Here is a 16,448-nt window from a genome sequence, read left to right on the forward strand (position 1 = left end):
GCTACCACAGAACACCATCATTACCCCCCACTGCACTGCACTGTCCACTGTGGGTGGTAATATTAGCTTATATGGTTTATTTCATGTTAAATTCCCGAAAAACACAACTTCAGAAATTGAACATCCCATCTGCATACTATACTGCAACTAATATCAGCCCTCACTACAACTCCCATAATTCACCTGCACCCACTATCAATCAGCTCTCACTACAACTCCCATAATTCACCTGCACCCACTATCAATCAGCCCTCACTACAACTCCCATAATTCACCTGCACCCACTATCAATCAGCCCTCACTACAACTCCCATAATTCACCTGCTACATGTTATTTGATACAAAACCTTATTTGTCCAAAATTTTGGGGACGCCCTTTAAAATTTTTTTTTACTCCGCTACTTTATGTTCCACCCAATCCTGTAGTAAATTACTGTCAGTAGAATAGGACACAGTACTAGTGAAACTGTGAGTGTGTGTCCGGTTGTGTGTGTGTGTGTGTGTGTGTGTGTGTGTGTGTGTGTTCCGCTCAAACAGTGGAGGTGTGTAGAGCTATAATGAGAATGTGTCCCAGTGGAAGCAGAGTAATGGAACGTAAACAGCGGAGATAGAGATGAAATCTACACACACACACACACACACACACACACACACACACGCACACTCGCACACACACACACACATGCAAATGTTCATCCCACACCCTTTCTAATTACAATCTAACACACAGGCTTCCCACACACACATTTGTGAAGAAACACACCTTCACATCCACTGTATCTTCTTCTAAATCTACAAATCTACACACACACACACACACACACATTTACACACACACACACAAACACACATTTACACACACACACACACACACAGGGTTATCGACTCTAAATGGGAGTGCACAATTAGAGAGAGGCATGTTGGGTAATAGAGTCATAAATAGAAGTAGAGATTGCAGCAGTAAAGCCAAGGTCTGCACACACACACACACACACACACACACACTCACACACACATGCCTGCGAGCAGCTTGCCTCCGGTCAGGGCCAACTTTGATATAATAATAAAGGTAGTTTCCCCTCAAGTTAGTTTCATTGACTAAATCCACACACACACACACTTTACTTTAATTCAGGTAGTAACTTCAGTTTAGATTGGTTCCCTTTATAGTGTTTGAGAGCATCAGTTAAAGTGAAGAGGTAGTGAATATTTAAGTAATGTTCTAATCCAGATTATGAGAAGGTTATTAAGTATGAACTACTCAACTAAATAAAGAAAAAAATGACTTTGAGAAACGAAGAACAGTCAATACAAAATAATCCTCAAAAAGTATCCTCAAGTGCAGTCACAAAGACCATCAAAAACATTATGATGAAACTGGCTCTCATCAGTACCAACCAGGAAAGGAATGGGTATCAGTAAGAATGGGTCTGGCTGTATAAATGAACATGGGTATAGATTAGAGTTTAGATTCTCTGCCTAAACCTGAGCCGACAAGCAGATAGTTTGTGATGTAGTCGTCTGTTTTTTAATGCTATTTTTATTTTATATAAAGCTATGATGTGATAATAACAATATAGTAAAGTAACAAATCAAACTGTGTTTTTTTTAAAAAAGTTGCACAATTAGAATGTAATAATCACACAGCTCTGGAACTGCAAAGTGAGCATTGCTCACCACATTAGGCAGCTGACTTGCAGCACTGTGTGTAGCCTTTATTATTTTTATAAAATTACCGGTCTATGCTTCTTCAGTGTTGCAATGTGAACTAACATCATTCTGATCAGATTGTGCTTATTTAAACAGCCCCAAAATGTTTTTAAAAAGCTCAGGTTTCACGCTGTACTTACTAAAAAATGTTGGTTTTAGATCAGATAAAATCAGATAGGGCTGGATTTTTTTAGGCCCGATCTGAGCTGTTGTACTGATGTGCATTGATAAGGATCGGAGGTATTAAGTATGAATATGAATAGTGTGGATGGGGATGAGCATCAGTGGGTGTAGACACTTATACATATAAAGCTTATAAAATCAGGTATAAAGTCTTATTTTAGCTTCCAGTGTCAGATATCATAACGTCTGCTTTAGTCAGTGGATGAGACGCGTCAGAAACGTCAGATTTTGGTAAAGTGTTTAGTTTTCTCTCTTTATTGAAGAGAAGGATTGAGCTGATGGTTCAGTAGCTGAATGGAGGTGGAGCTGCTGTGTGTTTGGCTGTGTTTCCCGCTCTGACGGCGCTCTGGGAGCAGAGAGAAAATAAACTGAAGAACCCAGATTTGTCAGGTGCTGGAGTGCGGAATCCCAGGGTGCATCTGGTTCACGGCGTAGCCTCGTTTCTCTCGTTCTGTTGTTGTTTTCACACAACCAAAGCCTTTGATGTTTCCTTTATTCTCTGGATTCTCTGGATTTCTGTTTACTTGTTTATTAATTTTTTTATTGTGAACCACAATGAAAGCGGTATGAATTATACAGCAGGCTGTGTGTAGTTCCGGTATGTATTTTGTATGTGTGTAGTCTGACTCTGATAGGTGGGAAGGTATAAGATACCTACATAAGATAAGTACATGAATTTGGCTGCTCTATTTTTGTTCTGGTGCTAAATAAAAACTAATACAGTAGTAAAGTGGAAGCTTAATGGAAGTGAATGTCCCACCAATTAGCATGATGCTAACTGCTAACTCCATAAACAATCCTGAATGTCACTTAATTTTTGGCTCTTTTTTGAAAAATTTGATGAGTTCAATTTAATTTGTTGTTTTTCTGGCAAAGAAACAATTTAATAATTCATTAATTTCGCTGCTTTAATAAGGTTGCACCCATTGCTGACACAGAATGTGAAAATGTACACAAACAGCTTGTCTAGTCCCTGTAGAAGTAGATGTATCAGGATACAGAGATGAATTGGAGAGTTGGAGATAGCCTCAATAACCTGAGTTTTTGTTGCTTAATGCAGTCAAATTTTTACAGTACTTTTCGGTTATAAATATAGTAGTCTATGAAAGTCTATGCTCTGGACAGTAGAGACAGTTACTCCAACAAATGCAGGATAAGCTCCTTTTTTTTACTGTTGTTTTAGGAAGAAACAATGAATGCGTTGGGTTCCCAATGCTATTCCATCCAGAGCCAGAGCATGATGCTACCACCACCATGCTTAACAGCTCATACAGTGTTCGTCTTAAGGTTGAATGCCTCATCTTTCATCTGTACATAAAGCTTTCACCCAGAAGGAGGGTGAAGACTTGCACACGCTTCCTCCGACACATGTGAAGTCAGACTCCGCCTCTTTTCGAACCTTTTTGCCGAGTAGCATCTCAGCGCTAATGCTCGGAGGAAAGCGCAGCAACTCGGTTCTGATACATCAGCTCACAGATGCAGCCTTGTGCTGATCCACATCACCCTAGGAGTGATGAGGGGAAAGAGAGAGCGCCATCTACTGTACTGTACTCACCCAGAGAGAGAGCAAGGTCAATTGTGCTCTCTTGAGTCTCCGGCAGGTGATGGCAAGCTGCATAACCTGGATTCGCTCGACCGCTAGGAGCCCCAATTATGTCAAAGTTTTGCTTCATTCAAACCTTTTTTTTATATGGTTCCAGAAAAGGTACCGGCTGTAGTCCATCATGGTAACGAGCGTCTGTTTTTCTTCTCTTCTTCTCAGGGATTTTGCGTACGTGGCTCGGGATAAGAACACGCGTGTGCTGAAATGTCACGTGTTCCAATGTGACAGTCCTGCAGAAGCTATCGCTGGCAGCCTGCACCAGATCTGCTCCAAGGTAAAACCTCCTGATATCATCACTTAGATCTAGACAGACACTTAATGATGTTACTGAGGAGACTGATGTCCAAATCTGATCAGGGGAATCTGTTTCAGGGCGATTCAGGCTTTCAGTTAACAGCTGTGCTGAACTCATCAAGAGTTAATTACTTGAATTTCTTGTTTCTTAATAAAGTGTTTGAGAGCATCAGTTAAAGTAAAGTAGTGAAGAGGTAGAGTTACAGGTATACAGTGAATAGTGAATATTTGAGTAATGTTCTAATCCAGATTATGCGAAGAAATACTCAACCATGAAACAACTGATGTAACGGATAATAATGGTGGAACTGGCACTCATCAGGAGTTAACAGCACCCCAGAAATGTAGAAACGTAGCTTGTCCACCTTCCTTCTACAGACGAGTTTCTTTCTGCTCTGTTTCTCGCCCTTCAATTTTTCAGTAGTGATGGGACTGAGGTCTTTTTGGAGACTCTCTCTCCCCCTCTCTCTCTCCCCCTCTCTCTCTCCCTCTCTCCCCCTCTCCCCTCGGGGGCGTTTCTGAGGGAAGTGTGAAGGTGTAAGAGTGGGTTTGAGTCACGCGACTGGGATTCGCTCCTCTACAGGGTCTATTATCACTCAGAGCTCAGCGCCCACCAGGCAGCCGCTAATCGCTCCACTCCGGGGCTATCTCAGGGTCAACTCTGAGCACTGTGGTCTTTTCCAGACAAAATAGAGCTGAAACTTAAAAAAACAGACATCAGAATACTGTGTAGAGCTGCCAGAACTGCTCTGACCTGTTGAAGCATCTCTATAAGACTCTACAACAAAATCTCTTTAGGCTACGTTCACATTACATTAAGCTACGTTGCTCAAATTGCTCTGATTTTTTGCTCAGATCGGATTTGGATTTATGTATCTTGTCGGTTCACATTCAGTGTAAATGTAAGTGATCTGTATCTGTGTGTAATGTGAACACAGAATCTGTTCCTGAACCGTCTCACATGCTGCACATTGATACCTGTATAAACGCCTCCTTCTTCACCAACAACAAAAACCCCTCATATTAGAGAGAGGAGAGACTTGTAGCTTTATAAAGGGAAATGGATGAGTTAGCAGCTCATATGTGGAGCATCTTTTGCTGGAGTGGAGAGTAAACAGCTGCTCTGAAGGTGAAAAAAGGACAGGCGGTTTGCTTTTGCTGTTTTTTTTGCAGCTATAGCTGCACAGCTGCACCAAGAGATGCAGTGTGAGTACGAGAGAGAAGCACGTAGCGCTAATGCTAATGCTAATGCGTAAAAACAAAAAGACGCATGAATTCACGCAGGTCCAAGGATCGGATACGTATCTGATTTAGGATCACATATGAAAGTGACTCAAATCTGATAAAAAAAAAAATGGATTTGGCACGTTCACACAGCCATGAAAAAATCAGATCTGAGCCACATTGAGCAAAAAATCTGATTTAAGACACTTCAGCCTGGTAATGCGACTTTTTTTACGTATTTCTATTACAGATTTGGGTCAATGTAGAATTAGGAGTCTTGCCCAAGGACTTTAATTGGTGTAGTGCAGCATTCAGTCACCCAGACCTGGAATTGAACCCCAGTCTCCCACATGGTAGCTCACTGGCAAGCAGTGGTGTTATCCACTGCACCACAGCAACCACCCATATTCACATATACCCACACTACCCACATGCCACAAGTCATGGGTCAGCAGTATGTACAAAGAAAGTGATCCTAAAGTGGTTTCTTAAGGGACAGAAGGCTAGGGAAAGCCCTCGTTTGTATACATTGTGAGGTGTTATCTTGTGAGTGAGGTTGATTGAACACACTGGTTAGTGTACAACTTCTTCGATAGCTTTCACGAGACATGGCAAAAGTCATGGGACACGATATTGCTATTGGAAACAGGTGATCAGTGTTGTTCACTCTACAGATCTGCAGTTCTGTGATGCAGTAAATACTGATGAAAACTTAATAATTAGGTTTTTAAACAAAACTAATAAATGAATGCAGTAATTTTTCTGCCGCCTGTTTAAAGCCTTATTAACTATAATGGAAGCGGGAGGGTGGAGTTTATTGTTTATTATTTGATGTGGAGTAAATGAGGGTCCGGGTGCTGGAGCTGATAAGGCTGTGTGTGTGTGTGTGTGTGTGTGTGTGTGTCTAAATACAGTAAACATGTGGTGATGATTGTGAGCTGGGGAAGTTCTGCTTTAGCCGAGCAGCAGATTATACAATCAGCATCCAGCACCACATCACAACTGCTACTCATACACTGCCAGAGTGTGTGTGTGTGTGTGTGAGGCTCTTAAAAATATTACAAATTCAGCAAAGCAGCTTATGCCAGTTTCCTCAGCTAGCTTTGAAGTGTTTGAGTGTGTGTGTGTGTGTGTGTGTGTGGGTTGTGAGACAGGTATTGTAGGATTTGCAGGTAGACTAAAAGTTTCTTCTAATGAATTTTTCAGCTGCATTAAGTCTCAGTGAGCGGGTCTGTGTAATTGTGTAATGTAAGTAAATGTACAGTACCAGTCAAAAGTTTGGGCACACCTTTTCATTCAATGTTTTTTTTTTTTACTTTTTAAACAGGTTTCATATGGGTTTAGAGGGTTTGCGAGAGTTTTTTTTTAGAATTTTAGAGGGTTTAAGATTAGATCGTTTTTATAGGGGTTGAGAGAGTTTTATAGAGGTTTAGAGGGTTTTAGGCAGATTTCCTAGGGTTTGAGAGAGTGTTATAGAGTTTCAGAAGGTTTTGGAGGATTTAAAAGGGTTTTCGATGGTTTTCATAGGGTTTGAGAGGGTTTTAGATGGCTTTCATAGGGGTTGAGAAGGTTTTTTAGGGTTTGAGAGGGCTTTAAAGGGTTTGAGAGGGTTTTTATTGGGTCTAAGGATTTTCGATGGTTTTCATAGGGTTTGAGAAGGTTTTATAGGGTTTGAGAGGGTTTATATGGTTTTAGAGGGTTTTTGACAGTATTTATAGGGTTTGCGAGAGTGTTATATGGTTTTAGAGGATTTGAGAGGGTTTTATAAGGGTTGACATGGTTTTACAGGGGTTTTATAGGGTTTGAGATAATTTTTATAGGGGTTAATAGGGTTTAAGATGTTTTTTATAGGGTGTGAGAAAGCTTAATAGGATTTGAGAGGGTTTTGGGTAGTTTTTATAAGGTTTTAGAGGGTTTTCATAGGGTTTGAGAGGGTTTATATGGTTTCAGAGGGTTTAAGAGGGTTTTAGACAGTATTTTTAGAGTTTGAGAGAGTGTTCTAGAGTTTTAGAGGATTTGAGATGGTTTAACAGGGTTTTTAGAGAATTTAAGAGGGTTTTATAGGGTTTGAGACTTTTTTATAAGGGTTAATAGGGTTTAAGATGTTTTTATAGGGTGTGAGAAAGCTTTATAGGATTTGAGAGGGTTTTGGATAGTTTTTACAAGGTTTTAGAGGTTTTCATAGGGTTTAAGTGGGTTTTATGGGGTTTGAGAGGGTTTGGGTAGAAGATGCGAGAGTGGGCGCGAGCAGAGACAGCGCGAGAGTGATAAATAAATAAACGTGCTGCTGTTGTTGTTGTTTTCTCTCCTCCAGATTATGGCTGAACGGAAGAATGGCAAAGCGGCGGCGGGCGGCTCCTCCCTCCCCGGCTCCGACGTCCCGCTGCAAGGTACCAGTACTGACTGAGAACCCGGTCCTGTGACACACACACACACACTGATGCCTCATCACGTTCATGATATAATGGATTATTTCCAATTCTGTTTAAAACTCTCTGCATGCGCTGAATTTATTACTACAGTTTATTCAGGTTCTTTTATATTAGGAGAACAGCGGGACTCCAGACCCGTCCAGAATCTGTATTAATCAGCAGTGTGGCTAACGCTGTTACTGAGGAACTGCGGATCAGTATTCAACACACATAACACACACACACACACACACACATGCAAAGACACACACTTTTGCAAAGACACATGGGGTCCTATTTTAGTGATCTACTGGTGAGCTGTCAATCGTACACCATGCAGTTTGTCTTTGCTATCGTAACGACGGGAAAAGTACACCTTGTGCAGCTGGAAGCGCGTACTAATTCTCTTAATTAATTTTGGGCGTAACTTGAAATAAACCCCAGTATACTGAACTGAAAAAGCTCAGCAGTTTAAACGTTGTGGAAAGTGCAGTTCTCAGCTGGCGGGTGATTATTATTTAAGCTCTGTCTGTTTGCTCTGTTCAGATCCCGTCCTGCTCTGAGATCATTAAACAGCGCGGTTCTGTTGTAATGGAGGGATGAAAAATGAGTGCGAGGTGACGAGATGCACTGCGTTAGCGCTTAGCGTGCAGCCCAGTCGACCCCATTAAAAACCAATTAACGGAGCGCTGGCGTTAGCGTAGCCGCGCTCAACGCTCCCCAACGCAGCCAGATCACACCGACCGAAAATCACTCTCCCAACGACCGCACCGCCTGGACCTGCGCCAACTTACCACTCTCTCTCTCTTTCTCTCTCTCTCTTTTTCTCCCTCCTTCTCCCTCTCACTCTCGCTCTCCTCTTTATCTTTTTTATCCATCTAGCTGCTTTGGTTCTGATGTTTTTGTTTCATTGTCTCCTTTTTTTTAATTCTCTCTAAATTACCCTCTTTCTCTCCCTCTCACTATATCTATGTCTCTCGCTCTCTTTCTCTTTTTATCTTTTTAACATGACAGCTTACCAAACCCGGGTCACAAACCCACAACCCTCTATTACAACTACACTCTGAATAAGGTGAAGGAGGTGTAGAAATAAGTGAAATAATAACTAGATTTCATATTTAGAAGCTGTTTTTAACTCTAGACTTGCTTTACCCAATACTCCAACCTGAAACTGCTTCTGTACACACACACACACACACACAGACTCACACACACTCCTACACACACACACACACTCACAGATCCTGCCCTTTAGGTGCTGGTTTGTTTTGCAGTTTCACTCAAACAGCTTTTCTGCAGCGCTGACGAGTAAACCCAAGAAATCCACAGAGAAACACCAGATTACACACACACAGCCCCACACACACACACAAACACACACACACACACACACACACACAGTTGGTGCTGTTTTGTTGTGTGAGTGAGAGAAATAGAGAGACAGAGAGGATAAAAGAATAAAATAGTGTGAGTGATTTGACTTCAGACTCTATATGGTGTTACATCAGAATCTCTCTGTGTGTATTGGTGTGTGTGTGTGTGTGTGTGTGTGTGTGTATTGGTGTGTGTGTGTGTGTGTGTGTATGTGTGTGTGTGTATTGGTGTGTGTGTTCTCTCAGTAGAGTTTCCCACACCAAAGACTGAACTACAACAGAGCTTCCACGTTCACTACCTGGGAGTGACTTCAGTGTCTCGCCCTATAGGTAACTCACCTTCACCTTTACCTTCACCTTCACCTGTACCTGTAGCCACACCTGTACCTGTACCTTTACCTGTAGCCACACTAAAAGGGGAACTGCACCAAATTCTCAAAATTCACTCAATAATTCAGTGTTTAAAATCATTTTATTCAAAGTTGGAAGTGTAGGCCAGTACTGCCAATAGATTATTGATCAATAGATTATAGAGAATAGATCAAAGATTATTGCCCTCTGGAGTAGGGTTGTACAAAATTCAGAACTGAATTGAGAATAACCCATAAATTCCAGTTCAGTTCTTGAATTTGAATTAAATTTCTAAAAAAATCATAATACATAATTTAGGGGGCTAAATCACTGCCACTATGATCAGGAGATTGCTGGTTCGAATCCCTGCCATGCAGCTTACCATCAGCTGTCAGAGCCCTGAGAGAGCACATTTGGTGCACTTTCCCCTCATCACTCCTAGGGTGATGTGGATCAGCACAAGGCTGCGTCTGTGAGCTGATGTATCAGAACCGAGTCTCTAAATTGGGAGAAAATGTGATTTTTTTTTCTTTAGAAGAGTTTAGCTGCAGTAAAGCAGGTCAAACTCCCTGTTAATACTCTTAATGCTGGAGGCGTCCACATACTTTTGTAGAGTTTATCAGTTTATATATATATCCCTCTCTCTCTCTCTCTCTCTCTCTCTCTCTCTCAGGCATGGACATTATAAATGGGGCGATCGACAGTCTGCTCTCGTCCACGGGGAAGGAGGACTGGACCGCAGTGCTGCTGAATGTGGAGGACGCTACGGTCAGCGTTATCAAGGAGAAGGTGAGCTGCAGGAGCCGCCGATAATCAGCCAATAGCACGGCAGCGTTTTTTTAAAGCAGCGGTTCAGTGAGAAGTCATGAGTATCATGATTGATTACTGACCCAAATCCAATCCATCAGCCGAGACATGCCTGGGATCAGATGTGAGGCTAAAACCGGGCTTAACTGATGTGAGGCTTAACTGAAACTCCAGTCTATATAAAAGCATATTCTGTACAACCCCAGATCAGAAAAGGCTCGATGGACATGGGACTTTTGTTTTTCAATTACAGTCAGTAGATTGGAGGAGCCTGGTGTTCAATCTTCATTAATTGCACATTGCACCAGTAAGAGCAGAGTGTGAAGGTGCAATTAGCAGGGTAAGAGCACAGTTCTGCTCTAAATATTACAATGCACACAACATTATGGGAGACATACCAGAGTTCAAAAGAGGACAAATTGTTGGTGCAGGTCTTGCTGGAGCATCTGTGACCAAGACAGCAAGTCTTTGTGATGCATCAAGAGCCACTGTATCCAGGGTAATGTCAGCATACCACCAAGAAGAACCAACCACATCCAACAGGATTAACTGTGGACGCTGTAAGAGGAAGCTGTCTGAAAGGGATGTTCGGGTGCTAACCCGGATTGTATCCAAAAAACATAAAACCACGGCTGATCAAATCACGCAGAATTCAATGTGCACCTCAACTCTCCTGTTTCCACCAGAACTGTCAATTATTGTGCTCTAAAACCAGGTGTTTCAGTTTCATTATCCAACCCCTGTATGCTCATGTTAATATTAATTAACTTAAATTTTACACAAACTGTTACTGCAGTAAAATGGATTTTGTCAGATTGCAGATCACTGCAGTTAAGTAAATCCTGTAAATAAACAGAGAAAATCTACTGTTCGGAGCTGCTTGACTCTGTAAATTGATTGGTAGCTTCAGTCTCGTGTGTGTAAATCTCAGCAGGCTGTTCTGATCAACAGTATTGATGGAGTTTGAGCTTTTCTGCCTGTCTGGCACCAAACCTGCTGCCTTGCAAAATCAGAAGTTCTAAACTTGAGGAACTTTTCACCTCTGCTCCCGCAGCCTTGAGCTGAGCCCGGTCTGCAAGTTATAATAAACTACAACCCAAATCAGAAAAAAAGTTTAACTGTAAAACATTCAACAGTTATTATTCCTTCTCACAACATTTAAAAGATGTATGAACACTCCATAAACTGCAGCTCTACCTGCTGTATTTTTCAGGAGGAAGAGGAGGAGGAAGTGCTGGTGGAGTGTCGTGTGCGTTTCCTGTCGTTTATGGGCGTGGGACGAGACATACACACTTTTGCCTTCATTATGGACACTGGGAACCAGCACTTCCAGTGTCACGTGTTCTGGTGTGAACCCAACGCAGGGACCGTGTCAGAAGCAGTGCAGTCTGCCTGCGTGGTGAGTCTGATTCATACATTTACACATGCATACACTCATAAAATAAGAGTGAGACCTAAAATGATGAGTTTCTTTAATTTTACCAAATTAAAAACCTCTGGAATATAATCAAGAGGAAGATGGATGATCACAAACCATCAAACCACCAAACTGAACTGCTTGAATTTTTACACCAGGAGTAAAGCAGCATAAAGTTATCCAAAAGCAGTGTGTAAGACTGGTGGAGGAGAACATGATACCAGGATTATTCCATTTAGGGTTACTCTTAAAACTAATGAATATAAACTTGTTTTCTTTGCATTATTTGAGGTCTGAAAGCTCTGAGTTTTTTTCTCATTTTCTGCAAATAAATGCTCTAAATGAGAATATTTTTATTTCTCTCTCTCTATCTCTCAGCTCCGGTACCAGAAATGCCTGGTGGCTCGCTCCCCCTCTCAGAAGGCAGGTTCCTCGTCTCCGCCCCCGCCGGACTCGGTCACGCGCCGCGTCACCACCAGCGTCAAACGCGGCGTCCAGTCCATCATAGACACTCTGAAAAAGAAGCCGTCCCCCGAACTGCCCAACCAATGACGGCGCAGCGCGGCCGAGCCGAGCCGGCGGGAGAACCTGTATATATACCAGTACCTCTGTACGGCCAGCGGGACGGACCTCACAACAGATAAACAAACAAACAAACAGATAAACAAATAAACAAACACAGAGATCAAAGGAAGGAAGATCAGGAGCCCAGTGGGTGAAGCTCCACCGCTGACCATCGACCTCCGCCGTCTCAGCACGCTTCCTGAAGCATGCCCCGGCCTCACACACACACACACACACACACTTTAAGGCGAGACACTGCAGACATTCGTTATATGGGCAAAATCGAAAAGAATCAGATTATAATAATCCAACTCAAAAAAATGTGTCATTTTTAACCTGTCTTTATTCCCTGTTACGATTTCTGTTCTGAAAATATATGCAAATTAGCTCATATTTCATTAAATAATATATTTTATTTGCATCTAAACATCTAAACAAAAAGTATCATTAAATTGGTAATTACATGAGAATTTGTTTTATTTCTTTTAATTTGTTCCTGGGCTCCCCCTTCAGTCAGGAATTAGAAATTGAACTGCAGTTGTAATACTGTATATTGAGACTCCACTACAGGACACGCTGTGCACATGCTTTCCTGGACAAGCTGAGAGATTAAAGGAGTGAGTGAATAAAAGTGAGAAAAGCATGTGGACTGAGACGGTAGAGTAAGATAACAGGATTTTACACTTATATTATGCAGTGTTACACAGTTGTGGAGAGTGGAGTTACATAGTGCAGTAGCAGCGTTTTTGACCCTTATTGCAGTCAATAGAGCATCACACTCATTTTGATTTTCATTTTTGTTTTAAGGACAAAATGTTACACTAAATAGCTCTATCCAGGAAGGATTCATTTCTCAGGGGATTCTGGGGTAATTTTCTCCCTTTTATGGGGTTTTTATCCTCTGTGATTTTATTCCCGTCCAGAACGATCATGTAGGTGAATTATCTACTGTTTTTCTCTGAACTCCGTGCTCCTCCAGTAATTTAAGTCCCGTCCGGACGCACATCTGTGAGTTTCGTCTTCTCTCGTTTATTAAAATAGATATTTGTCCACTGCCGCGCACCGTAATTTCGCGCCACGGTTTTCACGGAGATCCATGTTAAAAATACAACAGCGAGTGGAAATGGAGGAGCTACTGAACCCAAAGTGTCATGTAAAAATATTATATATCTTTGAAATTTGGAACTTTTACTCTATTGATTTGCAGTGTCTCATCTTAAAGAGCCCATACTCTCACACACACACAGCCACTGACCGTCTGAAGGATCATGGGTAATTCTGTTCATTTCACACTGTCCGTGTATCTCCGTCACACCCGAGACCGTACTCACTCTACTGCTGCTGATTGGCCGCAGACCTCCGCTCTGCACTAGGAGCATCAAAGCCAGGGATGCTGTGGTCCTGATGCTGATGCTGACCCGCATCCTGATCTGAGCTTCTGGGATGTGGAGTATCGACAGAATGCCGATGTGACGAAGGACAGAAGAGAGATTTGCCACTGCGGCAAAACATGCGCTGTAAACCAGTCACATACTGTATGTGCTGATCCAGGATCATTTTACCACACCTCTAAAAATCGAGCTGATTCTGGGTCAGAGTTAAATGATGATGATGAACGAATGGGTTCTGGACAATGATGATATATAAGCATGGATGCACACTGCGGTTCTTTTCCTTTTATGTTTTATACAAATTTTAAGATTTAAATAACGCCCAAAATGTTGCAAATTCGAGATCAGAGGTGGATTTAAACTCGCCTACTCATTTGGTAGACCCGCCCCCTTCTCTAAAGCCAAAATCAGTGTTTGGTGGTTTGATGGTTTGTGATCACCCGTCTTCCTCTTGATTATATTCCAGAGGTTTTCGGGTTTGGTAAAATCAAAGAAAATCATCATTTTTAAGTGCTCTCTTATTTTTTTCCAGAGCTGTAGTATAGTGTGTACATATTTAGAGCGTTTATCGTGTTGATTTTTAGCGGCTATTAAAGCAAGGCGTCCAGTTCGGGCCATAAATCAGGCGTGTGACAAAAATTCCCCACATTTTCATATCATTTGCATAAATTTGCATAGTGCTTGCATATACAGCAATTTGGTCAGCAGGTTTTGAGGGCTTGAATTATTATTTTTAATAACAGAAGCCCAGTTTTCCCCAAAAGAGTCTCATAAGCATTTGGAGAGAGAGAGAGAGAGAGAGAGCACAGTGTGATGCTCACTCAACCATTAAATGTGGATGTGATTTCTGTGCATCATGAGCACACTGACCAGCATTCAGTCAACCTCACTCACAAGATAACACCTCACAACGTATACAGGTATGGTCAGGTCAAAACCATGTTAGCTTGGCTTTAGTATCCGTGTGAAAAGAGAATCTGAGAGACTGAAAATAATGGCTGCGTCCCAAATCGCACACTACCATTACCATTAATCAGATTATAGCATGCTAATGCTACATGCTAATGCTAACACTAGCAGTTAATACAACCTAGCGGTCACCAGTTAGCAGCAGTTAATGCAGCATTAAGTGGGAATTGGCCTCTTTTACTCATCGGCTCCCCCTGTAGATGGCAAGTGGAATTACACCACTTTTACACCACTACTGTAAATACAAATTATTATTTTTTTATCAAGCAACACATTTAACGAATATACACTGATATTCCAAAATTCATGGGACATGACTTGATTATGTTGTCCCATGACTTTTGCTATGTCCAATATCTTGATGTCCTGCATTGAATGTGTATCTGGATTTATGCTAGTCACTAGTCTCTGTTTGCATGGACAAATCTAACCAGATGCTGTCAGCCACCATCCTTACCTACCATTGTGTGGAACATAGGTATAATCTGTATACGTTATGAGGTGTTATCTTGTGAGTGAGGACAACACAATCACCACAACCTGCTGGTTTGCTTTAAACGATGCTGTTTAAGACCATTGATTTCCATTCACTGTTAGCCACGTTAGCATAAGTTTTTCACTTGTGTTTCATGACTTAACCATTACTTTTATTATAAAAACGCCTCACAGCGAGTCTGAAAGGAAGCTAAAAACCATATTTAAGATTTTATAAGTGGGTGTGATGTGAATCTGGCCCTGATCTGATCTGATATCAGTTTATTTGACTGGAGGCTCACGGTTCCTGTAAACACGCTGTGTTTATGAATGCAGGCCGCAGGCTACGTCTGAACGCTAAAGCTAACTCCACTTTGATGTAGCTGGTGCTATAGATTACGCGCACACACACACATACACACACAGAAGCTATACAGTAATACGGCTTCTCATTATGAATGATGTTTTGAACACATAAGCTACGAATCCTCACTCTCAGACAGACAGATAGACAGACAGACAGACACACCGACTGACACACACACACTCTGTCAGTGTTTATCTGGGGGTGAACAGCACTCACAGACCCAGGGAGAATGCCAGTGAAAGTGTAAGCTGCAAAACTACACACTAAAAAAAAAAGAGGAATGTGTTTTTTTTTAATCCATGTAAACGAAGCTGAACTCACCTGTGTACCTCACAGAGATGTGACATCACTAATTTTTACACCATATTAATATGTCATCATGTCCCTGTGCAAAATAAAGGCATTTCAAATCACCCCACTGACTCCAGACCTTTTTATTACACTGAATAATAAACTATTAAAATAATCTGGATTAGTTTTGTTCAGTTTCACACTGCAGTTTGTGGGAGACTGGGGTTTAATTCCAGGTCTGGGTGATTGAAAATTGAAATTGGAGTGCTACACCAATAAAAGTCCTTGGGCAAGACTCCTAACTCTACATTGGCCCACCTCTGTAACACATTAAGCCACTTTGCTCAAATTTGATTGCTCACATTTGTCTTTCTTGTCGGTTCACATTCACTGGAAGTTCATGCTCAGGTCCATGAGGTGAAAAAAGGACAGGCGGTTTGCTTTTGCTGTTTTTTTGCAGCTATAGCTGCACAGCTTCAGCAAGAGATGCAGTGTGGGTACGAGAGAGAAGCACGTAGCCCTAATGCTAATGCGTAAAAGCAAAAAAGAAGCATGAATTCTGATTAGACCATTCACATTCACCTCACAGGTATGAAAGTGACTCAAATCTGATTTGAAAAAAAATAGTTCACACAGCCATGATCTGAGCCACAATGAGCAAAAAAAAAAAAAACAGCCTGGTAATGTGAACGTAGAATTTGAAAGAATCATGAGGGTGAATTTGTTGTTGTCTCTCTGAATAAGTATTAAATGAACACACATTTTTTTATTTCTGTGGAATTTCCATTTAATATTAATAATACTTGATGTACAAAAAATGGAGCTTTATTCAGCTTCTGGGCAAATAAACAAATGCTTCCTCAGATCCTCTGCAATACTCCTGGCACTCATGGTTTTATGGCAGTGTGTGTTTGTATGCGTGTTTGTGTGTGTGTGTGTAGAAAAAGTAAGCAAAGCTAAGAAATATATTTGCAGCAAAAACTTTTACAGCACAGCATCTGCAGTAATACTTATCACAT

The 16,448-nt window shown here is 41.4% G+C and overlaps 2 protein-coding genes and 1 long non-coding RNA gene across 5 annotated transcripts in view; 2 read left to right on the top strand and 1 right to left on the bottom strand.

The window, feature by feature from the left end:
• LOC103027351 (amyloid beta precursor protein binding family B member 2) overlaps nt 1-15,551 on the top strand; it is a 38,709-nt gene extending 23,158 nt beyond the window's left edge. The window contains exons 9-14 of one of the 2 annotated variants that reach the window (XM_022676559.2): nt 3,656-3,770; nt 7,329-7,404; nt 9,045-9,128; nt 9,823-9,938; nt 11,170-11,355; nt 11,752-15,551. In XM_022676559.2, the coding sequence (XP_022532280.2) occupies nt 3,656-3,770; nt 7,329-7,404; nt 9,045-9,128; nt 9,823-9,938; nt 11,170-11,355; nt 11,752-11,925 (751 nt within the window). In that variant the 3' untranslated portion in view covers nt 11,926-15,551. The remainder of the gene's footprint in view (nt 1-3,655; nt 3,771-7,328; nt 7,405-9,044; nt 9,129-9,822; nt 9,939-11,169; nt 11,356-11,751) is intronic. The other variant, XM_049467759.1, reaches the window with a different exon arrangement.
• Nucleotides 1-16,368, top strand: part of LOC125784384 (uncharacterized) — a 240,373-nt gene extending 224,005 nt beyond the window's left edge. The window contains exon 2 of the long non-coding RNA XR_007427164.1: nt 13,797-16,368. This is a non-coding gene — a long non-coding RNA (uncharacterized LOC125784384). The remainder of the gene's footprint in view (nt 1-13,796) is intronic.
• The window catches only part of ube2ka (ubiquitin-conjugating enzyme E2Ka (UBC1 homolog, yeast)), a 315,406-nt gene that overhangs the window by 238,969 nt on the left and 59,989 nt on the right, over nt 1-16,448 (bottom strand). The window lies entirely within an intron of this gene.

Source organism: Astyanax mexicanus, chromosome 19 (assembly GCF_023375975.1).
Source record: "Astyanax mexicanus isolate ESR-SI-001 chromosome 19, AstMex3_surface, whole genome shotgun sequence".
Lineage (NCBI taxonomy): Eukaryota > Metazoa > Chordata > Actinopteri > Characiformes > Acestrorhamphidae > Astyanax > Astyanax mexicanus.